The sequence below is a fragment of the Parasteatoda tepidariorum genome, chromosome 11 (genome assembly GCF_982258835.1).
Source record: "Parasteatoda tepidariorum strain Cologne lab strain chromosome 11, Ptep-v5.0, whole genome shotgun sequence".
In the NCBI taxonomy this organism is placed as follows: domain Eukaryota; kingdom Metazoa; phylum Arthropoda; class Arachnida; order Araneae; family Theridiidae; genus Parasteatoda; species Parasteatoda tepidariorum.
This window is the reverse complement of record NC_141765.1, coordinates 92,153,845-92,181,139: the sequence shown is the minus strand read 5'-3', so window position 1 is coordinate 92,181,139 and position 27,295 is coordinate 92,153,845. Positions and strand designations below refer to the sequence as shown.

At 30.1% G+C, this 27,295-nt stretch overlaps 1 protein-coding gene across 2 annotated transcripts in view; it reads left to right on the top strand.

Annotated features, from left to right (window-relative positions):
* Positions 1-17,103: 17,103 nt before the first annotated feature.
* The window catches only part of LOC107455721 (ras-related and estrogen-regulated growth inhibitor), a 65,559-nt gene continuing 55,367 nt past the window's right edge, over positions 17,104-27,295 (top strand). Inside the window, exon 1 of one of the 2 annotated variants that reach the window (XM_016073389.4) lies at positions 17,104-17,394. Coding sequence is in view for 1 of the 2 variants with exons in the window: in XM_016073388.4 (XP_015928874.1) it covers positions 17,298-17,394 (97 nt within the window). In the remaining variant the exon portion in view is untranslated. The remainder of the gene's footprint in view (positions 17,395-27,295) is intronic. The other variant, XM_016073388.4, reaches the window with a different exon arrangement.

Genomic DNA, 27,295 nt, shown 5'->3' with positions numbered 1-27,295 from the left:
AGTTTTCAACAGTTATTCAGTTGCGTTATATTTTAAATGATTTTTCTTGACATAAATTTCACCTCAATTGAGTGTTCAATTATTTAAGTTTAGTAATTATTTTTCAAAATTATTTTTTAATTTTAATATATCTTTAATTTAAAAGAATGGAGCACATGGGAATAATAAGTTTTTCTATAGAAAAAATATTTATTTTAAAACAATCAGAAAGATGGCAGCACCATTCAGTCAAAGATTTGTACTTTTGTAGAAGAGAAGTTTAAAGAAAAGAGTGTGATTTGTTCAGATGTGATTATTCACAAAGTATTCTACTTTTAAATTGATTATATGTAAACCTTTGAAATTTAATTGCAATCGTGAAATAAGTGTAACATTCTTTGTTGTATATATTTAAAAGCTTCGAAAATTTTTTTGTGAAGTAATATTTGCTTTTTAAGAGGCCCTTCATCATTTCCCTGGAGATGGAATATATATATATATATATATATATATATATATATATATATATATATATATATATATATATATATATATATAGAGAGAGAGAGAGAGAGAGAGAGAGAGAGAGAGAGAGAGAGAAGAGAGAGAGAGAGAGGGAGGGAGAGAGGTTCTCAGGTTTTGCATCCAAGAAAATATTTATTCAATAATCGTGTATGTTGCTCTTTTTTGTTTTATTTATTTATTTATTTTTTGTATTTTGTGAATATAATGTAGCATGTGCGTATCAGAAATTTTCTCCGTTTTAACTTTTTGAAACCACTTATTCTCTGGTGGTTGCAGCAGACAAACCTCAATTTTCTCATTGAGTATTGTGTGTGCTACATTGTGTAGTTTTAATACCAACCTTTTCAAAGTTTGATATCTTAACAATTAGATATCTGTTGCACATTAATTGTTTAATACATAGGTGCACATTAAAGTTATTGTAGCCCGAATTTTTACTATCTATTTAATATTTTTGAAAATCTTATTAATAACAATTAAATATTTTTAAAAATCTATTTATTTTAATTTGTAATTCAATACTTTTGCTTTGTACAACTTGGTAAAAATCTGACAGTAATATTTAATGTTCCTTCAAACATAAAAGAGTCCTACATAAAGTTTTGATAAAGTTGCGGCCCGCCATTTGGTTTTCGTTTTTAATTGTGGCCCCCGGCCTCATGTAAGTTGGAAACCCCTGCTCTATATACATATTTAAATTTTGAAATATATATATATATTTCTTTATTATCTACTTTATATTATCTTTATATTGTGCAATATATATTTTTTCTTTATTATCCACTTTACATTTCACTCATCTTTAGATTATGCGGTATTTTAATTACTAAAAAATCCTTCCCCGTTTTAAATTTTACTATACTTGTAAATATTCCTTTGTGAAGCCAAAAAATTCCGGAGACACTTTTTGCTTTTTAAATTTATTTTGTCCCCGACACCTTTTTACTTTCCCTGAAGAACACCCGTTTCTCTATTCAGAAGAAGTGGAGATAAAATATAAGATTAAAAGATCAGGATTCGCGGACAAATTTGCATTTCTCTTATTTGATCGCCGACCAAAATATCCTCTAATTTTCTGACGAACGAAACCTCGGGTTGTTATAAGATTTCACACCTCTCTCTAACAGCTTAAACAAGGCACATTCTGGTTGCTTGACTCAAAAACAAAACTGTATTTCTTGTGTCAATCATCTAATGTGAGGTTTTCAACTGGACTCCTTTCACCTCGAAAAAGGAAAGCTGTCTTATTCCTATTGACCTAACGGTCTAAATATCTTGTTTCATTTTTTCCTCGTAGAGCAGATGATTTTCACACTTCATTTTATTTTATTTTAATTGATTTAATTTAGTGTCCATTAATTTTACTAAGGGTTTAGGGCGAGGCCCTTCCTACTTTTTAACTATTGGTTTTTGTATCGGTGACATCAATGTGACTTGTTTTCTGTTGGCTGAATGTTGAGAACTATGACTGTTTTCAGGGCATTGTATGACCAGGAGCGCAACTAGTAACTTTTACGAATAGGCAGACGAATACATTAGTTATGCAAAACGGAATTGTCAGAAATGTTGGTATAAATAAGAGAAAGTATTGTGGTAGAAATGAAAAGGGGCATTTATAAAATAAATGTTTTTGTTGTTATAACATGGCGCTTGCGGCTATCTTAGAATATTAAATATCGATGACGATAACAAACATTATTTATTTTTATTTTGTATGCGAATTATCTGTGCAAATAGTATGTATACACCAGGGTGAATGAGTAGTTTTGCTTTTCTTTTAAGAGAGAGGGCACGGTTAAACTTAAACCTACAAGAATAGCTAATTTTGCCACGGTTAAAATTTTATGTAAGCAAATTTTATGTATTTTCGAAATTTTACGCAACTTTTTGTTTTATTTCCTTTATGACCTAATGAACCTATTTAGTTATGGTTTCTATCAAGGTAGTTGTACTAAGTTAAATTCTCTTTCGGCCTATATATATATAATTCTTTCTTTGAGAATTAATACGTAGTTTAATATCTCTTGTACATTCAAGGTTAGTCATGTCACACAAATTACCTAGTCAATAGTATTTTGTTCATTTATCTTTATGGTTTATGATTACATTCTACACTATGATACACATAATTTTTATAAACACAACAACAAAATTAGCATAGATTTTGTCGCCATCTGAAAATTTTTGACATATGTTTTAGTAAATTGTGGCATAAATTTGTATTTATTTTACTTGTAAATTCTTTTTCAAATATTACTGGTAATATCAATTAATAACTTTTGACAACTTTATATGATATACATATGTTATCTCCATCACCTAATTTACTGGTGGTTTACATACAAGGGGTAAAAATTTAACGAAAGTATAAATTTTATTTAGTTGTAGCATTGCTAACATTTGGTACATTCTTTGAGCTATGATTCAGATATCATCATGGTTATGCAAATGTTTAGTTCTTAGCTTAAATTGGCATCCATAAGAATCATATAATTAGTAAATTTAATGATACTGCGCAATAATAAACAAACCATGAATATCAATGCCATTCAAGCAGGTTCTCAAAACCAAGTTAACCCAAATCCTATTGATAGTTATAAACCTAGAACCTTTCTTAATATTAATATAATTTTCTTTTCTGAAAATGAAGATGTAAATTGGTTCATTGCTCAAGTAGCCGACATAAAAAGACTTAATAATCGGAAAAAAATTGCTGCATTTGTTTTTTTGAAATCAAAACTTGAGGGATCCACCCTCAAATATTTTTCTCAATCTCCTGTTTGCAAAATAGCATCATTTTATGAAGCTTGTAAAGCATTGCAAAATTTCTTTACCACTGAAACTTCTTCTGCTCATTGAATCTTTTTCAAAGCATTTCTTTACTCTACGGTGAATCAATAAAAGTTCAGCCCATAGGCTCCAAGTAGCTGAATCCAAAGCGCACACCAATGTACCCATTGAATCTCTTGACCAAGCCCTACAATTTTATTTCAATTATGACACCATCAATAAAACAAAAGCTTAATTTTGACAGAGAGGAAAAATATCAATCATTGTCAGCTAAAAGCACAAAAATATATTAGTGCTGAGTAGTCATTGCAAACAGTCCCTTTCCCTTATTTCATAACAACTAGTGATAAAACTGTAGAAACAATTCAGAATAAAATTATTGAATTAGAGAAGAAATTAGAAGACCAGTTCATTCCAAAAGCGTCTGTAAATCATGTTAGCAGCAATAGTATTACACCTCATTCAAGTAATCAAATTAATGTAAAACTTAACACCAATCAACAACGCTTTCAACAATACCCATACAATCGTGGCTTTAGACAAAATCAATTTAATCATGCTAACTTTAGACAGAGGTATCACAATGGTATTTTTGTTTATTTTGTGTTCTTTCTAATCATGTGATCAGTAGCGTATCTGAGGTATGGTAACTATGGCTTTTCCACAGGCGTATTATCTGAAAAAAGGCGCCGAATCATTTATTTATTTATTAATTTTTCCTATTGTTAATTTTTTTATGAAAATCAAAAAAATTTACTTCGGTTCAGTTTTTGTAGATAAACAAATTGAATGTCTTACCATAAAAAAATGAAAATCTACCATAAAATGCATCCTCAAATGTTTTTCCTCAGGCAAATCTTCTTTTTAAGTACCCTAATGCTAAAAGTCAACGCCGGGCATTTTCCTCTTACTTTCGGATACACAAATTATGCAGCATCTCCTATTACAAGAGAAGGGCTTTCCTTAAAAGTAGTAATCTGGCTCTCGGGAAGGTCCTTCGAATAGGTTATTTTTTGTGAGAACAAAATTGGAAAGTCTTGCTCTCTCCAGACTTATTATCTTTAAATATGCTTCTTTACGTTACTTTGAAAAGTGTTCTCTAAATCTATCGAATAGATCTTACCCCTAATGTAAATTGATGAGAATAAAGAAAAGAACACGCATTGCCATCCGAAGAACAAATAACTGTAATAAATACTAACAAAAGTAGGCCAACCAGCCTAACTAGCGAATTTGTTTCAAAATATTGTACAAAAAATAAACGAAACAAAATAATCTAGCTTTTAATTCAAAGTGAAAGTTAGCTTTGAAGTTAGTTTTTTTTTTGAAAGTTATGTTTTATTTTCAAAATAAATTACTACATTATTAATCAATAAATGTAGTTTACCTTTTAAATTCTATACAATTTATTAAATACAGTCTTTATTATGTAATTTACTGTAAATTCCGAGATTGAAATTAAAGGAAAACAAGAGAAAATTTTATAACACAATTTTAAAATATTCGTTTTTTGATAAGTATTTGTTTATGCTTATGGTTATTTTACTAATTATACCATGAGCTTCTAACTTAAATACATAAACTATAGCAAGATAATAAAAAAAAATTTAATAACAGTTTGCAAATTTGTAATCAACAGTTTAATTTTTTTTCTAATTCTTCCATGCCTTAAATACAAAAAAAAAAAAAAAAAAAATATAGCGTTAAGTCTCTTAATAATTTAAAAATTTGTGAAAGAAAGCTGAAGTCTTTATGTAATTTCTCTTTTAACATTATTAATTTCTTTTATTGAATACAAGGACAGAGTTATATTATGTATTCTTATGATTTTTCTCAATCACTGAAGTTTTTATAATGAGTTACAATTTAACAAAAATACAACTTAATTGTTTCAAATTAATTAGAAATTGTCATAACTGATCGTAATTATTTGTATTAGGCTCTTTCATTTTACTATAAGATTTTTATTTTATTGATTAGTTCAGAATACTTATAATCAGAAGCTTACTTAACTTTTACTATTTTACTGTAAAGAAAAAAATATTATTTTTCAAATATAAGCTTCCTTCAATTTAATTTTTAGATGAGAGATAATTAAAATAATGAGGGATATTTATTTATTATAAAGAGATTATAATGAGGAATATCTAAATTGTGCTCAACTGAGAGCAATATAATTTTAAAATTCATTTGTGCTTAATTAAATTAATTGCCTTTAGTTTTGTTTTGTGTGTATTGTATCTGTTATAAATATATTTTTTACGACTTTATATTTCTAACTAACGTCGATTTTAAGTATGCATAAATGCAATATCATTACTGTTAAATAGTTTATTTTTTTATAGTTTTTGGAAAATCTATTTTTGATTAAATAAAACACAATCTTTATCGATATAATTAACATTTTTACATGCTTCAAATACAGCTTTTATTAGGTATCTTTAAAAAAATATTTTATGAAAAGCGCTGATTTGAATTTTGTCATTTCCTAGATACGCCTTAGATAGTGCTTGATAATTTTTAAAACTTCTATGAATTTTTCTTCAAAACTTTAAAGGTATAACGTTATGCAATTTGTGGTTTCGAGCAAGTAATTTAAAACTATGTGTTTTTATTTTATTTTATAACCGTCGTTGAATAGAAAACCCAATTTTCGGGTTTACGACTTCTAATGTTCAACTACGTAGCCTTGTAATTTTGAACCCAATCTAGAAGACAAGGGAACTCCTGGATCAAGTATCGGGAGAAATTTGCCTTCGTGGAGTCCTTTTTGATGGAACTAACCCTCATTTGCGTTACATTGAGAGAAAGAGCACGAGAACCTCCCATGGTTAGCCTGACGGCAAGGGGACTCTAACCCATGATCCGACTACCACTGAGAATATTTCACGTCAGCACTGTGGTCGATGCAGGCCAAATGCGGAATTCGTATCGACCAGTGGGTGTGATTGCTCTTATTTACCAGTTACGTCATCTTTGGCCAAGAATTCGACCTCTGCCACACCCATACATCACACCCGTTTATAAGGAGCACCCATCCATACATCTATTCATTCGTCCAAAAATCGTAATATTGACCTGAAACAAAGAACGATCAATCTCCAATATAGTATCCCCAGAGTTATTGATTTGTTATGGGAACATGGAGGATTTTGTGACCAGACAGATTTAACGTGCACCAGTCACCATTTACTACACGGAGACTTTTCGGCCGGCAAAATTCGAACTCCCGTTCTCACAATTTAGATCTTTAAAAATCTAATTCAATTACTGTTCAAACTGATGAAAACCAATCTGTAGGTTGCTAAAAAGTTCTTTTAACGTTAATTGCATAAAAACGAAGATATTCTAAAAACTGGCAACTGTGTAATATATATAACTTCCTATCAAAAACCATTGATTGCACAGTGTATTAGCATAATTTTATCACAAAAGTTAATACACACGATAAAATACAGCACGCTTTATATCTAAAATTATTGTTGGGTGACGTACGCTACATGGTACGAAAGATACTGCCAAATATAGAGCGTACTAATTTTGTTGTTGGGTATATGAAAATTATATGTGTATTATAGTGTAAAATGAAATCATAAACCATAAAGATAAAATAACAGATTACTATTGACTAGGTAATTTGTGTGTCGCATGACAAATAGATAAATATTTAAACGAGTTATAAGGCTACGTATTAAAAAAAAAATAATTCTCAAAGAAAGAATAATATATATAGGCCAAAAAGAGTGTACAACTATTGAGAGCGAAACAATAATCCAATTTGTTCATTGGGTCATAAAAGAAAGAAAACAAAAAGTTGAGTAAAATTTAGAAAACTAAGTTACTTATATAAATTTTTAACAATGGCATAAATGTCCATTCCTGTAGGTTGGAGTCTCCCTTAAAAGAAAATCAGAACTACTCAGCCATCCTGGTGTATAGATATTATCTGCACAGATAGTTCACATTCGAAATAAAAACAAATAATGTCTTCATCTAAATTTAATATTCTAAACTAGCCACAAACTCTATGTTATTACATCAAAGAAAACATTTATGCACTATATTATCAGCGCCTCTTTTCATTTCTACCACAATACTTTATCTTATTTATATCAAAATTTCTGACAATTCAGTTTTGCAAAACTAACTTATATTCGTAAAAGTCACTAGTTGGTAGTCGTAGTTACTATCTTGGTCATGCAATGCCTTGAAAAGAGCCATATTCAGCCAAGAGAAAACAAGTCACATTGATGTTACTGATACAAAAACCAATTGTTAAAAAGTGGAAAGGCCTCAGACTAAACCCTTAAAAAAATTTTGGAAACTAAAGAAAATCAAGTAGCAATAATAATATCAAGTGGGAAAATCGTCTGCTCAGTATGGGAAAATAAAACAAGATATTTACGGTCAAAAGGAATAAGACAGCTTTCCTTTTTCGTGGTAAAAAGAGCCCAGTTTAAAACATCTTATCAGATGAGGGACACAAGAAATATAGTTTTGTTAGTAGTCAAGGGGCCAGAATGTGACTGTTAAAAGAGAGATGGGTGAAATCTTATAACAACACGTGGTTTCGTGCGACAGAAGATGAGAGGATATTTTGATCGGCGATCAAAGGAGAGAAATGCAAGTTTGTTGGTGAATCCTGATCTTTCCATCTTATATTTTATTTCCATTTCCCTCTGAACAGAGAAACAAGCTTTTTTCGGGGAAAGCAAAAAAGTGTCGGGACAACATTAATCTTAAGAAACAAAAAGGGTCTCTGGAATGTTTCGACTTTACGAAGGAATATTTACGAGTATAGTAAAATTCAAAACGGGGAAGTATCTTATATATATATATATATTAAAAATAATTTTTTTTCTTCGTTAATTTTTATAATTTTTCCATGTGCAAACCAATTTCGGGCAAATCCATGGGTAAAATTATTTACTAAAAATTTCTTTATTAATTTTTCCTTGTGCAAATCCATTTCGGGCGAATCCGTGTTAAAATTATCTACTAAAATTTTTTTCTTTGATAATTTACATAATTTTTTCATGTGCAAATCCATTTCGGGAAAATCCGTGGCTAAAATTATTTGCAAAACAGGCAATTTATGCTTCTCTTTTATATTTTATATTATTTTTTTAATAAATATTTATTTATTTTCTAAAATCATTCCTGAAAAACTTCCCGTTCATGTAAGTACATCTGATTTCGCACTCGCTGTAGAGATTTTGTTTTATACTGTTTTTTCTTTTTATTTTATTTTATTTCCTATTTTTACGTGTTATTTTTTCTTAATGTGTTCTATTTTATTTGTTGTAATTTTTGTAAAATTTTTTTTTTGAGTTCTCCTCACACTATTGTATTAATATATTTTGCTTTGGCTATATTGATACAATATCAGAAAGCACTCTTTTTTGCGAATATAATCGTGTGGGCTGATGAAAAGATTATATCTTTTATTTTCCGGTTTCTTTAATAAAATTTCATCCTTTTTGTTTTTTATCAGTTGCTTGTTATTTTTATTATTTTTTTCATTATTATTTCCCCCCCCTTTTTTTCTTTCATATGTCTATAATTTTCCTTTGTTTTATCTTCATTTTGAACACACACACACACACACACATATATATATATATATATATATATATATATATATATATATATATATATATATATATATATATATATATATATATATATATATATATATATATATATATATATATATATATATATATATATATATATATATAGGTTGTGGAAATAAATGCTTTGGTAATTATTTAAAAAAAATATTTATATTTAGCAAGGAAATTAATAAGCAAAATACATAGCTTGGTACAAACATCTTAAATATGAGCTGAGCCCAAAGTATTGAAAAGTAATTTGAACAAATGAAGGAGAATTTATACGCGTTGAAAAAAAATTGAACGTTAATGAGATTAAATCCAACATTTTAAGAGATAATTAAATTTTATATGCAAAAGTAAAGCACATTAAAATTTTTAAAGAGAATAAAACCTTGTAATAATAGAACATTCTCTATCCACTCCCAGAAAAATTATATTTCCGAAAGAATTTTTTTTTAAAATTTACATTGAACTTTAATTTAAAAAAAAACCAATGGGAAGACAAAACATTCGATAATTACGAGTGATATACATGGAGAAATAAAGCATTTGCAGTTTAGTAAAATTTGCTCTCTTGAATTGCTATTTTTTAATAGCATTTTTCTTTCATATTAAAAATAAGTTACTTCACTTTATTATACAGTAAGTAGTGGAATTCTCTAGTCATTAAATTTTAATCCCTGAGTATTTTAGCGATTATACAAAGGTGAAGAGGTGGTCCAGAAGTGCGTAATAGATAAGTTGGAAAGGTGCAGCGAGACTGTATGTTACATCATGAGTTGGTTCAATACTGGAAAGAGATAAGTGGAGAAGAGAGTTCATAGCAATGGTGATTACAAATAAATGTGTTGTCACCACGTAAGCGGAAAGTGTGTGAGTAGACGAAATAAAATAGAAGGCACAGAAAACAAGTCACATACACAAATATATATATATATATATATATATAAATATAACAAATCTTTGCCATTAACAAGTAAATGTGAATTGTTAGTATAAATAGCTAGCAGGTAATTCTTATAGACACAAACTAATCATCAAAAGAAAAAAAGTAGATTGTTTAAAATGTATTCAAACAGTCCTGAAAATAAACTAGTTAAGATATAACATTGTAGGTAAAAAAAAATTATCATCTACTCATATTCATGATGATTAAAAAAAATAATTTCGTTAACTAAAATTTTGTTTGTTCGAGGAAACAAAGTAAAAGGTAAAGTAAGGTATATTAAACCTTTAAATATACCATGAAAATTTGATCGCTAAATTGGCAAAACCTCAAAATAATAATCTAACAACAGTTTTCACATTAAATAATAAAACTGGACAGATGGTGAATTGGAAGCCATTTAAAAAATGATAAAATGTAATCACCAAAATTATGTAGAATCACCGTTAAAATTATATGGAATATATTAGGGGATTATTATAAGTGTACACCTAAGCATTTGCCCTCTTAAAGTGAACAATCTAAGTCGCATAAATCAAATGACATTTCATGTGTGTAAAAGGACAAAACGCTTAAGAAATAATTTTACATCTTTGTATTACAAAGTTGATTCAATAGACATACGTAACAGAGCGAGATCGTTCTTGTTAAATTTTGAATGAAATAACTCGCAGTATGACGTCAGACCAAACCTGTACACCCCAAGCACATGGGACATGCATATCGGGTATCGTTACCAAGCTGAAACAAGTAATAGCAACACCAAGGCGGACATAAATATTTATCTAATAATTAATAAAATAGAAGATACATATCGAGGAAACTAGAGGGTGATATCGTCTGTGCAAATGATTGAAACTCAAATGTTAACATAAAGATGAACAGTGGTTTAGATACCCAACTACTGTCCTCTTTCAGTTAGCGTGGATCCCCACAAGTGAACAAAATATGAACTTATTAACAATAATTTTTATTTTAAGTTTTTCCTTTTTCTATGTCTTACATTTTATTCATTAATGGCGCCATCACTTGATCATAAAAAACATTCTCGATTACTTTAATACGTGTCTCTAACTCATTTGAAATAGTCCCGCAGTGGACTGATCGTTAAGACGCGGTTCCCAGCAGATCACCGAAGTCAAGCATCACTGGCTACGGTCAGTGTGCGGGTGGGTGACCACTTGGATCAGCCTGCGTAGGGACCGAGGGTGTGCGGTATGGGTCCTCGTTAAACTGTTCTACCGTAAAGTGCTCGACTTCACGTGCAGGTCGTCGGGATACCGAAGCAGGGGTGCCATCCCCTCTGCAGAGGATCAAAATTGCGATGGCATGTCTTCGGATCATCCTCAGGGATGTTTCCCAGACCGTCGCCAATAGCCCATTGTGCAGCTCTATTGCGACGTAAATGAACAACAACAGCAACATTTGAAATAATTAATTATTTTCACAACAAAAATTATTAACCCTGTACAAATTGTCATTGCCAGATGACATTATTTTTTAATAATAAAACTAAAGCGCTGCCATCGTAGAAAAGAAATATGATCTAAAACTGAAATCAAAGTGAATCGCTCTGCTTATGACTCGCAGCGAGTCACTTAATCCTGTGGGTGCCACCGCAGAAAAAAAATAATACATTCGAAATCGAAACTAAATCGAATTCCCCGGAGGGGAAAAAATAAGCAGTTGATGACAAATATTTTCTTTTAAAAACACCCTCCAAACACATATATTTCCTCTCTCCCCCTACCCACAATTGGGATGATTGACAGAGGCCACGCCTCCTGCATTATATTCACTCAGTACCCCTAGCTACTATTGACACCACAATGATATTATCATTCCTGCAACACATGAGGAATTTCCAGTGTTCTGCATTTCTCAATTAGTGAACCTGGACTATTGGAACATGAACGCATAGATGGCAGCACCACACAGCTGCAGAACACAAGGTCAAGTACTTCCTATCTGTCATGATAGACGGCACCACTATATACACTAATAAATCCACATTCCAGGGTTCACTTGAAAAAACCCAACTCAACCACAATATAACTCTAATTTCCACCAACTGAGTAAAAGCCGAACTCAAATATACAGTTAAATTTAATTTTTACGATACGAAACCATATCAGTTGTAGGAAGTTTCAGAACCGTAAAGGTAAAAATTAGTTCTTAACCGAAAATTTTATGGTTAATCGGATGAAACTGCCGTCATTTTATCACAATTTTACATGGTACAATAATAATTATAAAATAGTGTGGCAAGTTTCATTCATAGGTAATAAAACCACAGAAAAAAAACTTCTCGAAGGAATACGGTTCATCTAACGTAAGTGGAAGAAAATTTTTTTTCCAAATGAAAATAATTTTAATTCTTATTTATTTCTCAGCTATCGAATATATCATTTTTAAATAAGTCGAAAACAACAATTGGCAAGAAAAATGAATTAAAGGAATTTCCTAGGAAATTAAAACAACTGCAGTTGGAGCAAAACCCAGTTTGATATTTATTTAGAACTGTTTAAATATCACAATCATATTTTATTTATGCAATTAAATTTACATGTTACACATATATACTACTACAAACAATAGCATGCAAATTTTTTAATAAAATACTGTTAAATATGAACATTCAAACCTACTTTTAAATAATATCATAATTAAATTTTCATTTTCTATGGAAAATTAAAATAAATACTCGGAAAATAGTCTGTTTAAAAAAAAAAAATAGATGTAAAAAAAACTTTTGACCTTTTAGCATTACATTAAATTTTAATTTGATAAATTTTAAATATTGTTATTAGACTTATTTCAAAATAATTTTATTGACCATTTCAAGTTTCGCCCAGTTTCTCTGATTTTGACTAGTTTCGTCCAGTATCTTAGAAGAAATCGATTTCTTCTGTGCAAAATTTCAACCCAGATATAAGAATTTAACTCGAAGTCAAGATTGTATGCTTAAATGCGCATGAGTTTTAAAAAAGGTTATTTAAAGTAATATTTCTATATTTTTTAACAATTATTTAAATAATTAGTTACTTGAACAGGAAAATAAAAAACGTTGTTTGAAACATTACGAGTAAACGCTTGTTTTGTTGACATCACACGGCTGACTTTTATACACCTAAAACATTTAAAAAAATTTACCTTTAGACCGTGAAAAAGAATCTAAAGATAAGTTTAGACCTATCATGACCATAAAAATTCCTCGTAAAATACATGACCACTGAACGTAAATTCATGTAATATTCCTATAAATTATCTTTAGTTCGGGTATTGAAATTTTTTTAGACTATTTGTTTGACGAATCTAGGCGAAATAGCGAAGTATTGCCATATGTCTAGGAATAAGATAGTTTGTTGATGAGCAATTTAGAGATGTTCCATGGTACTGGCTGGACCTTATGTTGTGACCATAATAGAAAAGGATGTACTCCTCGAATTGGAAGCCTTTTATAATAATCGTAATGGTTAACTCTGCTACTTTTGTTCAATACAAATGTGGTCTTTTATCTCAAAGAAGGGCTCTATGAACTAACGGACACACATTTTGCTGAAGATAGTTACAACTACAGGTACTTTTCTCAAAGAATTAGCGTCTCCGAATTATAAGGAAATGTATTAAATCGGGATAAGGAATGATGCAATTGCTGGAGATAAATGGTAATTACTCAAAGCTTTTTATAGAGCCGTTGTGGCTTAGGGAATAGAGCACTCCCACTGAGGTGATCCAGGTTCAAATCCAGGTGATGGCTGGTCGATACAAATTCCAGCTCGCATAGACTACAGAGAGGATGCAAAATATCCTCAGTGGTAGGCGGATCATAGTTTAGAGTCCCCTTGCCATCATGCTAACTGCGGGAGGATTTTGTGCTCTCCATGTAACACAGATACATCAACGAAGATGAATTTCCTCTAATATTTGATTCAGGAGATTGAATTGCAGGAATGTGGAGTTGAACATAAGTAAGTAGTTGTTAACCGTAGTCTTATTTGGTAGTCGCAGACTGATCGCCTGTTCAACGAAGGTTATAAAAAAAATTAAAATGATTTTTATAATAAGACCCAAAAATAACAAATCATGTATAATAAGGTCTAACAGTTTAATAAATTTTGCCTTGTTCTAGTTAATGTCTACTTTTTGGAGAGTATTAAAGCTCATCCAATTAAAAAATAAATAAATCAGATTGGAAAATTAAAAATGTTACATTTATGTGTCATTAGTTAGATAATTTTGATTTTTCATTCTGTTATAGTAGGAGTGCATAGAAGAAAAAAAATATATGCCCCTAAGATAAAAAGTACTAGCGTTCATCCACTTTTTCGCATACGAACATACCCTATCCTACAATAATGGAAGAGAAACTTTCAGTTTTCGACATTTTTCAAATTTCTCAAGAAATACTCGGAGAATTATTTCGTAACTTAAGAGTTGTTTATTTCAGGCGAATTTTCATACATAGCAATAAAGTTAAAAGCTTTCAAAGGATTGCGACAATATATTACAAAATAAAACCAGTTTTTTTGAACACCCTATGCCATGAAATCAAGCAATGAGCTTGTAACTTGTATTGATTACTTTGGTTTTAATTTGCAATAACTGCATAAAATTTCGTAAACCTAGATTAAATATTTATAAAGATATGGGCATTTTTACAAAAAACTAATTCGTTTGTCTTACGTATTTTTGCGATAACTTAAAAAATATTCTGTAAAATTAAACAAACTTTTTGGAGTAATTTAAAATTTAAAAAAAAAATATTTTGAAATTTGAAAAATCACTAAAAACAGCTCGAGATATGAGAAATTAAAATATTTCTTTTATACTGCGCATGGGTAGATAAAATTAAAAATTTTTTCTTCATAATTTTGCTGTGAATCATATTAGGCAACTAATGAAAAAAGTCTTATTTGTATATCTCAAAAATTTAAGAAGTTTTAATCAATTTTCTAAGTGGTTTTTGTACGTTTTAAAAGAAAGTTCAAAACCATAGAGGGTTTTCCAGAAATGTCATTTTGTTTTTGCTGTCCGGTTATAAGGCAATGTCATTTGCAATACTACAAAATGAAATTTGTTGAAAACCCCATATCAACTTAAAGTTATACGTTTATTACTTGATTTTCTGCCATAGGGTGTTAAAAAAGACTTGTGTTCTTTCGTAATTTACTGTCAGTCCAAAGTTTTAAACTTTATCGTTAAATTCGATAAATCGCATGAACAAAATAACTCTAAAGTAGCAAAATAATCCTCTGAGTATTTCAGGAGAAATTTAAAAAAATGTCAAAACTGAAAGTGTCTCTTCCATTATTTTAGGTATACGTGTAATTCTTCAATAGAAAAATAATAATAAAATATTTGCTTCATTTAGCTATTGAAGTTTAAGCATAGGTTTTAATGCCAAACGTTTTTTTTCTTCTATGTCATTGAAAAAATTTCAAACAATTGCGTACTAAGATTGAAGCATTTGATAACGCAGCATTAACTTCCTTTTTTTTGTTGCTAATTTTATTATTGTTGTAGTTGTTGCAGTTCATTTACGTCGCACTAGAGCTGCACAATGGGCTATTGGCGACAGTCTGGGAAACATCCCCGAGGATGATCCAAAGACATGCCATCACAATTCTGATTCCCCGCTTCGGAAGCCCAACGACCTGCACGCTAAGTCGAGCACTTTACGGTAGCACAGTTTAACGAGGACCGATACCGCACACTCTCGGTCCCTACGCAGACTGATCCAAGTGGTCACCCACCCGCTCACTGACCGCAGCCAGTGATGCTTGACTTCGGTGATCTGCTGGGAACCGTGTTTTAACGATCAGTCCACTGCGGGATCTATTTTTTATTTATTTTTAATGCTATTAAAATATTTATTTCAGTTTATTTTACCTGCAAAACACACACTACAGAAGAAAAAAAGTTCAATAACAGTTGTATACAATGGGAAAAAAGGATAAATTTTTAAAAGCATTAAAAGTTTATCTAGGCAAATTAAAAATATCAGCGTCACTGAAAAAAACCTCTTTTTTTTTACATAAATTAAAAAATGGACTTACAAGTCGCTTCAATCCGTAAGTTGGGACTTTTTTTTTAAAAAAAAAAAAAACTGATTCTTATCAGAAAAATAATAAACTAGACAAATCTCTACAATGATGAACAACAAAAATATTTGGCCAAGTTGTAATAGAAACATAGTACTTAGCTATAAAGAAAATCATTTTTTAATGCGATGCTTTTTATTAATACATCGTTAACCAGCTACGAGTTAAGTCGTGTTTTCATGGCCGGTTGCTGACCGGCCTCGAATAATCTCGTGATGGGTTTTTTTTCTCTCAGAGCGCTGTAAGAGATCACACAGTGCAATTGTTAATCTGCATACATCAATCTGTGTCTCTCGCTTCTAAGACCCCTCAAGTTGCGTACTTTGCTGTAAAAAAAATTTCAACGATGACGAAGAATCTTTCAGTGAATTCTACACGGATTTTTTATTTGACCGTCTAAGTGATTTTGAATCAAATTGTTATGATTTGGAAAACAATACTGTATCAAGTCGAGAGATCTGACATTACGCCACCAAAATAACAATTAAAAAAAAAAATGGAAAAAAAAAGCTAGAAAAAAAGAAAAAAAAGAAGGAATACAATAGTGAGAACTAATTAGAAGAAGAGTGGAACGAGCGTCATATCACACCAAACTTAGAGAATTATTCCTGTTCCAACTATTTATGAGCTTGGTGATGCGTCGACTTAGTAGTTTTTTTTAGTTTCGTCGTTACACAAACAAATTTGTACCACTCTCAAGTGAAAGAGTTACATAAAATATCTGCAAAAACGGTATCATGGACAGAAGTTACCACTAATGAAATAAGGAAGTTTCTTGGATTATTGATATTAATAGGCCAAACCAGGAAATCATATTGGATTAAAAAAAATAGTAAAAAAATTAAGTAAAAGAATCATCAATAAATATCACTAAAAGTAAAATGAAGGATTTTCAAGATTTGTGAAATGTTTGGTTTCACGTTTCATGAAACCGAGTTTATGACGAGCTTTGGAAATCAGATTGGTTCATTTTATTCTATATCTATCATTCATCAAAATACACTAAATGAAAATTATCCCGTCAGTATAATAAAAATATTCAATTGTGATAATTTGAGTAAAATCGTGTAAAACTAACTAAAAAACTCACAGGCAAAATACAAAATATTTTTGGCATCGTTGGCAAGATATTTTGGCGACATTTTGTATCGGCAAACCTTGCGCGGAATAAGAGAAAAGCGAGCTTCAAATCGTTAAAATGCATCGTATGTTTGAGTGTCTCATGTTTATCGTTACTTAGACAATTTTTCTCGCACCACGTGGAAAATCTATTTCTTATGTTGAATACAAGCTTTTTTAAGAACACATTTTGAAAGTTATGAATAAAAACACAGAATGACCAGCAACGCAATTCGAAGTATTCGGCGAAAGAAGTCCTCCTTATCCGAAGTCAAAATTGTAGTTTTGGGAGCGCCGGGAGTTGGAAAAAGTGGTAAGTCATCTACTCTTAAGCTACCTGAGCTTAAATGATGACATAAAATTTTTTTTTACACATATAGATTAGACAAATTTCCTAAATGTGATAAAGTATTTCAGAAATAAAAAAAAGAAAACCCATCTATCTTTTTTAATGTTTTCAGTGATTATATGAAAAATGATATATTTTGCGCATCTTTATAACGTTTCTTTATGTTTTAGATATGGAACAAAAAATCTCTTGAATCAAAACCATAAATTTGTCTAAAAGATAATTTGAGTTTTTTACCTGATCTGAATTTTTCGCTTTGTTAAGACATGAAATTTGTGTCCAATATATTGCAGAAAATTTAAATTTGTACGGCAGTTGCTAAATGAATGTTTTAAGAGGATAAAATAAATCATGGCTATAAAAACTTTAAAAAGTAAATATTTTTTTAAAAGAAATTTATTTGAATATCTACACAATGTACAAATTTTGTATTGAAATAATTCAAATTTTATAAGCGAAAAAGAGTAGAAACCTACTATAAAATTATTTTTACACACCCGAGCATTCTACCATGCGAAGAGAAATAAGTTCTGTTAATTTGCTAATAATATACCCTTTAAGAAGATTTATTTATTTCTATACTCTAACCGTGCATTTGTTTACATAATGCATACTTATAAAATTAAAATAACGTTAACCACGTCATTTTCTGCCTGGTATTGACAATATTATCGACGAATTTCGTATATATATATATGAAAAATATCCTTTTTTAAAAAAATAATTAGTTAATAATTATCTATCTTTAAAACAGCTCGCTATGAGCTTAATTTATTTCTAAATACTCTTATCATGAATTAGTTCACAGAATGCATACTTAAAAAATAATTTTTTTTATGTCAACTCTGCCAGGTATTTGCAATGTTAATTTCTTTGGTTAAAACTTAGCGTATGAATTAACATTTTTTCATATAATTCGTTTATCAATCTTTAAAAATACTCGTTTTTATATCTAACTATGCATTAGTCTACAGGGTGTATACTGGAAAATGAATAATTTTATGTCTTTTCCTGATATTTACCCTATTATCTAATTCTTATTTAATGGATTTCTTTTTTCATAAAAAAATATTCAATTGTGGCACTTGATAATATAATTTATCTTTAAGAAAACTAGTTATTTCTTATAACTAATTCTTACAACTCAAATGACGCATTAGCTTACGAAATGCAAATTTTAAAAAAAGATATTTAAAAATTTTGTTTAATAGTAAATCAAGAAATAGTCACTCTAGCCGCTTTACTTTGATGTCGACTTGATGTGACTCTATTTATTCCCTTATTTAAAAGCGTAACGCCAGTAAGAAGTAGGATATTTTTTGAATGTGAATAATAAATTTTGATAGTGATTTTAATTTTTTTTATCTTTGAAATATTTCAAACAATAGCTATTAAAATTTATTTAGTATAGAAATTCTTGCATATAAAATATATTTAATTGATTTGTACCTCTTTGTACGAATAACAATGAAGCATTACATATATTTATTTCATTAAAATCTAGAGCTCTTAAAAATTTATATGTATAAATGGATTAACAACAAGTACATTTTTAGTGTTTAAAAATATTTAAAAATTTATTGGATTGTAGCGAAGCACGAAGTTCTGGGAAAAGATTAAAATACATTATTTGAAATAATTTCTCTGAATTTTCTCAACAATTTTTTTTTTTCTTGAATCGCTTAGAATTTCTTTAAATTCTTATATATCTTAACCTTAGAAAAGTAGTTTCCTTTAAAATCAGTAGAATATTCGTATTCAAAAATTGTTTCACCCTGTATATTTAATAGAACATTTGATAAATTTTTATTTAATAAAATAATGAATAAAAAATTTATAAAATTTTAATAAAATAATAAATTGTAATAAAAATTTTTTAAAGTCGACAATACGTCTGAAAGTGATAAAATCAGTATTTAAATTCTCTTTAAATGTACAATAATTATAACATATTTCTTAACACAAATTAATTGATAAAATAAAAATTATCTCTTTGAAACCGTTCTATAATTTATGTACAGTGCGCAAAAAAATAAAATGGATCACCCTAAATAACTTTTATTCTAATGATCAGATCTTCGCGTTTTAAGATTCATGAATGGTTATAGGGGGTGACCCTCAAATATGCTAATTAATCAGTGCAGATGATATTTTAAGTTCAGACACAAAAACGAACTTTCTCTGAATAAACATACCTTTTTTTTCGACGAAATCGGGTTTCTGTCCCCCAAAATAAAGGTGGTAGCCGCAATCTGGGAAATATGGCCCCCATAGTTTAATCAGGAGAGAGAGGACCTTTTAATGTTAATTTTACTTTTTGCGTATTTCGTCATGTCTCAAGAACTTTTTAAGCGAATTGAAACATTTTTGCACACATTTATAAAATTCGTTTATCCGAAGATAATTTTATGCGAAATAAATAAATTAAAATTTTAATATTTATTATTTTTTATTTTGTTTAATATTAGTCGGGGAAAATTTGATTCGTATGGTATAAAATTTTTTGCATCATTTTAAAGTACGTAATTTTTTCATGGCAAAATCCAAAATTTGAGCAAAAATCGGCAACCTGCAACTTGTATTTTGCTGCTCTCAAATTTTGAATTTTGCCATGCATAATTACATATTTTAAAATGATGTAAAAAATTATGTACTTCACTCTTCAAAATGTTTTCGACTATTAGTAGATAAAATACTAAATACATACGAAAATTTATTTTTTTCTGCATAGAATTATCTTCGGATAAACGAATTTTTTAAGTGTGAGCAAAAATGTTTCAATTCGCTTAAAAAGTTCTCGCGACATGGCGAAATAAGCAAAAATTAAAATTAAGGGCTCGAAACTTTGAACCCCTCCCCTGATTTAACTATTGCGACCGTATTTTCCAAATTGTATTATAGGGGTCAGAAATCTGAATCCGTCGAAAAAGGTATGTTTTTTTCTAAGGAGAGTACGTTTTTGTGCCTGATTTCCTAACTTAAAATATTGTCTGTACTAATTAACATATGAGGTCCCCCCCTTGACCCATTAACATGAAGATCCGATCATTAGATTTAAAGTTATTTGGAGTGGTCCGTTTTTTTTATTTTGCTTGCTGTACATAGACAATCTGAAAGACACACCTGTTAGTCTAGAAGTTACTTGTCGTATGCTCTGTAGATTCATAAAAATTAAACTCCTTGGTCTGTATTTCGTTTTTTAACAATCATTTTTTAAGCGTAACGAAATTACTCAATTTTGACGAAACGCTAACTTGTCGAAACCATTCTGTGTGGTCTCAGAACCCACAGTAACATGGTTCCTTGAAGATCACCGAAGTCCAACAATAAAAGAAAAATGTCAGTAACACTGTAATCAGCGTGCGAAGACACCGATGATTTCGGTCCTCGTTAAACTCTTGTAACCGTAAAGTGCTCGTAAAGTATAGTTCGTTCACCAGGAGTTGAGACTTGGCTCCACCTCCTCGGACGCAGAGTTCATTTCAGCGCGGGAGTTAGAAGAGAAACATCTCCGTTGTTGAAATTGAGACAACCCTTAATTTGCGCCAAACACAAAAAGTGAATTCTTTTTCAGTCACTTACTTTGCTTTGTCATTTGCTATTATACCTTTTGTTACACTAGCTAATTAAATATAGTTTAAATTTAAAAACTGCTGTTCTCCCAGCGAAATGGCTCATAAAGGACAAATTATTCACTCAAAAGAAAGAAATATCATAAAAAATGGTGCAAAATATCATCAAATTTATGAAATATTTATTGTTAAGAAAATGCACATAAAGTTTGCGAAATAAATATTCTTGCCAAACGATCGCCAAATAGCAACATTGTTCAGGATTGCTCACAACCTTCTCCCTAAAATAGAGAAATAGTATCGTCGCATACCACGTGATGAAGGCGGAGCCAAGTGCCAACTCCTGGTGAACGAGCTATACGCAGGTCACCGATCTATCTACCAAAGCTGGGTAACCTTACTTTTTGCAGAGGATTAAAATTGTTTCCCGATTCTCGCCAATAGCTAATTGTGCAATTCTCGTGAAACTTACTACTATTACTACCTCTCCAGAGATGCGAACTGCTCCGGACGTGCCATAATAATTTAAAAAACGGTAAACAACTTCAAACTGAAATTGCCATGATTTGACTAATTTTGCATACTTTTTTAGTCCCGCAGTGGACTGATCGATAAGACACGGTTCCCAGCAGATCACCGAAGTCAAGCATCACTGGCTGCGGTCAGTGTGCGGGTGGGTGACCACTTGGATCAGTCTGCGTAGGGACCAAGGGTGTGCGGTATTGGTCCTCGTTAAACTTTTCTACCGTAAAGTGCTCGACTTCGCGCGCAGGTCGTCGGGCTACTGAAGCGGGGGTGCCACCCCCTCTGCAGAGAATCAAAATTGTGATGGCATGTCTTTGGATCATCCTCCGGGATGTTTCCCAGACCGTCGCCAATAGCCCATTGTGCAGCTCTAGTGCGACGTAAATTAACAACAACAGCATACTCTTTTAACAGTATCGCAAGACTTCACTGAAATAAAGTGGTGAATCAAATAGCCCTTCGAAATATTTAGAAATAGTGGTGGATAAAAACCTAATAAATTGAATTAATTAAACCAAGAATTATTACACGTTAATTAACTACCACTCAGAAATATTTATTTGCTGTCCGGAGTAAGTTGGCATTTTTGCCTCGCTTAGCAGTCTGGAATTTTTTTTCTTGTTAATTTGTTACACTGAATTGCAGGTTGATTTGTTAATCGTGTGTGCTGTTCATGAACTTATTTGCTGATATTCCTTTTGTGTATTTCTAATCAATTGTCTTAATCGATATTACGAATTTCAAATCCAAATTTAATCCTTCAGATCGTATTTTCATCAATGTTTGCTGGAAGCTTTTCCAAGGAAACTCGTTCGTAAAAACAAAAAAAAAATAAATTGCGTATTTTATTTTTTATTTTTCGTGTAGACTTATACTACTTATACCAAATATTTTCCAAATACAAACATTACTTTACTTTAAACGCATTAAATTATAATTTTTTTTTCCGCTAACAATGCATTTTATTATAATTTCCCCCGACTTTTTGTCATAATTTCTAAGTAAGCTATAATTTTCAGCATTTTATTATTTCATGAACTGAAAAAAAAGAATGTGTGTTACTATACCTCAGTTTATAAGCTAAACACCACTCGTTTCAACTACAATATTTTTCAAAGATAACTTAATATTAGAAAAAAATATATATTTAATGATCCCTATCGAAAGTTTATAATTTTATGAGTCAAATGATTCAGGGAGGTTTGAAGATCTTTTGAAAGCTTTAGCAAATTAAGAATTGGTGAAAAAATTTATTCTCATCACTGTACAGGTTTATTGAAATCTACAGCGATGGACAAAATATAAATAAAGACGAACTGCGTCGTCTGAAGAAATGAATGTTTTGTATTGTTAACGCTTTATTTGTTAAGACATTTATGTGGCAATATTGCTGAAAATCAAGATATGATGTTTATGTCTCACTAGAGCTGCTGAATGGGTTATTAGTGACGGTATGGGTAGTCCGAAGATGACGCGATATCACAATTTTGATTCGCAGAGAGGATAGCTCTCTCTAGTCCGACGACCTAGCACTTTTCTACAGAACAGTTTAACGAGGATCACAATCTGTCTCTTCGTCGTCTGATCAAAGTGGTCACCCACCCAATCACTGTCCTCTACCAGTGATGCTAGACTACGGTAATCTATTAGGAATCGTCTTACGATCAGTCTATTGCGGGACTCCTATTGTGGAGAACTACATTTTATTAAAAAAAAAAGTGCAGCAAAAAAGAATAAACTAATGGATACAAATAAATTGATATCGTTAATTTATATAAATAACTGAAAATATCAGCAGTTGTTTTTATAAGATATGATATAAATTTATAACAGCGTTACGTTGACAGGAAGTCTTTACAGTTTAAAATTCATCGACTGAGGGTCTGGAAGTCCAGGAAGCTAATTTATAATCCAGCGGCCTTTCGAGATTTTCTTCCTGGCTGCAATTATAATGCAACCTTTTATTTCTTCTAAAATATGTTACCTAAACTGAAAAAAAGTTTTCTCTTTTTTAAGGAAATGACAAACTGATGAAATCGATAAAAGCCGCTGATTGGAAAATCTAGATTCGTAATGATTGTGGTTAGTCAAAATAGTGTGGTTGAATAAAGCACAAAGAAAAGCTTAGAAGTGGACATACTATAGTTTCGGGTCTATAGAACCGGTTTTTAAGCCCTTTTTTTAGATACAAAAGATTAGAAATGAAGTTCAATAACAGTTAAAAAGCACATATTCGAATTGCTTGTTTCGTAGTAATATTATATTAAAAATATCGAATTTTTTTTAAAGCAACAAGTACCAAAAAATAGACTGAAAAATAAACTGACGATGGTTTAAATAAATGGCGCCAAAGGTTAGGATTAAAACGCAGAATTTTATAGCATTGGTTAAAAAATATCACAATTTTTAAAACCCCGTGGAAAAGCGTACTAATGACTGTTGGAAAAAACTTTTAGATTAGCGAAGAAATTAGAGCAAATAAAGCTCACATTTAAATGTAGGATACGAATGATTCCTACATGCTTCAAATTACTTAATTGAAAAATTATGTTTAACAACACTTTCATTTAATGATGGGGATTTCTGAGGATGTGACGAAGTGTCAAAACAATTCTTAGTTATCCTTTCGAATCACAGGATGATGGGGCAAGTAGTAGATAGGTTTCTCAGTTTTATCAGCGACAGTTTCAACAATTCCTAATCTTAAATATTCTTCTATAACTTCATTATAATCTGTGTACAAGTGGGGATCTTTAATGCATCTACTAATCAAGGAACGTAATCTTTTTTCAGCATTAAAATAATTGTGATTCAAATTAACACTATCGTGTTTCCAAGGAACTTCATACCTGTTATCTTTAATGTTTAAATTTGACCTTAAATTTTGATAGGTTTCATTATTGGAAATACTTTTATTAGAAGTTTCATCCCTTATGCCGATCGATTCCAGTTCCCAAAGGGATTTAATCTAATTTGGTGTTCAATTATCATCTTCCATGTCCTTACAAATAATGGCATTCAAAACATTAACTGGTGTTGATTAATTTATTAAGAGGGTTTGAGAAACCGGACCCCGAACAGCCCATCCCATATGAGTTTCTATTAACATTATAGAACTACTTAAGCGTTTCGTTTTTCCAGTCACTATTTTCCAAAAGTTATTAAACGTAAAAAGTTATTAACTATTAAAATATCTATTTTTTGTGGATGATCATCACAGTCTGAAAGTTTAATGTTTAAAGAATCAATTTGCTTAATGAATTCTTTACTAGAAGCTTCAATGAATGCACCACATATTTCGGGTGATTCTAAAGCATCAATCCAAATTTTTTCGTATCATCAACGTTACACAAATTAAATCGAAATTTAGATCTAACATAGTTAATTGAATCAGTGCTGCCAAATGTATGTTAATAGTTTCTTTTCCAACTATGCGTAAATTTAAATTACTGCAAACTTGTCCATGAATAAATGTTCTTTCACTGCCTGAATCTAATAAACATCGAACTGGGTTCTCATTAGGGGTAACAACAACAGCTTTAAATGTTGACATAAAAATAGTTTTATCGTTTGTTTCATTTTTAAGAACAATAATAACAGAAGTAACAACAGTATTTGTATCAATAACGCTAGTTTGGAAATTATTATTGTCTGTAGAATCAATTTTATCACATAAACCCTTTCTACGTTTTTTACTATGGCAATTAGTACATTCTACATTTGAATGTAGCAAGAAAAACATCTTCCTTTCTGTTTTAACAAATTTTGCTTTTGATTTAAATTATAGTACTTGCAATTATCAGATACATGATTTCCTAATTTATCACAAGAAATACAAAATTTCTCAGTCGTAGCATTCAAAATGGCAATACTTTGTCTTTTATCTTTATTATCAAGAGAACGATTAAATTTATTCAACTTATGTTCTTGCTGTTCAAATTTTTATTTTATTTTATTATTTTCACATTGCGTTTCCGACAAAAGCTATACTCGCTCAAGTGATTCAACTTCTGTTTTCAAAAATGTTAATAAATCGCTGATTTTATTTTTATCCGAACTGTGATTTCGCGTAAATAATAAAATATCATTCGGAAGTGCCTTGATCAAAATCGGAAACAAAAGTGTTCCATAGATATCTGGTTCAATACCAAGGTTTTTCAATGAATTAATTTGTAAATCTCAAATATCATAAATATTCCTCATCGAATTCAAATTCACATCTCTAGAACTGCGACATGGCGCCATAGGCAACAGCGTAGACATATGTCTGTCTATAATCAAATCCTTACGCCCGAACTTTTCTTCTAATATTTCAATTGCTGAGTCAAAATTTTCATCAGTAGTCAATAAACCATCGATCACTTTTTCGCCATCTGGTTAAATACGAGTTTTTCTATTTCAGACAATGAATTATTTTCATGAATGGAAATCTTAAATCTTGCCCGAAATTCAGGCCATTTAATTATACCACCATCAAACTGTTCAATTATTAAGTGGGACAATTTAATGTTATTGGATTTCGTTTCGTTATTAATGTTTATGGATGAGGCGTTATTAGATACCAATTGCGTAGAGGTTAGTTTTGTTTTAGCTATATTTAATTTATTCTTACACAGTAATATTTTCTCTTTATAATTTTCGACGGAAGTTAATTCCTTTTCCAAATCTTCGGTTTTCGTTAAATCAAAGATTTTTGTATTCAGTTCATTAAAGTCTTTTTCAGATAATAAATCGAAACAATCAATGTCCTCAACCTTTAAGTCAGTATTAACTAACATAGTTTCAATTTTATTTATGAGTTTAGTAACAGCTGTTCTGTTTATACTTCTAGCAGCAGTATATTTTTCAATTTTATAACAATGTCCAATATTTTTACTAACAAGTAAATCAAAAGTTTTCGCTCTCCTTTACATTCGGTTTCTCGGGTTTCTTGCACCATAGTAAAATTTAAATTTTCAACGTATGTCGGATTTTGTAATAGCCTGTTTTCGATAGAATGTGATTATATTTTATTTTTATTTCGGTTTCTCAATAATTGTTGCAATTCAATACTATACATACGTATGCATAGATTTGGAATATCAATTTAAGGAATGTTAGGGATATTTATCAATATTTTTAATATATATTTTATAATAATACGAATACGTAGTCAACATTTTTAAGCATCTTAAAATTTCTCAACATATCTTATATATCGTCTTAGTCTTAAAATATTATTTTTTTTATTTATATGTCCCCGCTTGTTTCGCAGAACTATTTTACCAACTATTTAATTAAATTTTAGCAATTTTAAAAATCTTATTCGTTATATTTTTTCTTCAATATACTAATAAATTTTTTAAGTACTTCAATTTAGGTTTTCCTTTAAAGTAAAATTCCTTCTTAAATTATTGCCAAGTTCTAATTAAAAGAAAATTTAGAATTATTGCCTGCTAGCTGAGAATTAAATCTTGTGAAGAAATTAAATTATCCTGCTGTTTAAAATTATTCAATGCAAAACAGCTTACTATTTGCTAAACATACTGTTTCTTAGAAATACGAAGATTGTCTTTTCGTTACTTGTAACTTCAACGTAATCTAAAATGTTTTATACGTCATTGTAAGGACTATAAAAAAACACTAAGAGCTGCCGAATACGTCAAAATCGTCTTAAAATATCTCAGTATCTTATGTTGTCCTAACATCTTTAATTTGAAATTAAATTTTTAATTACTTGGCCACGTGTGATTCGCAGAATTATTCAACTAATTATTTCATCAGATTTT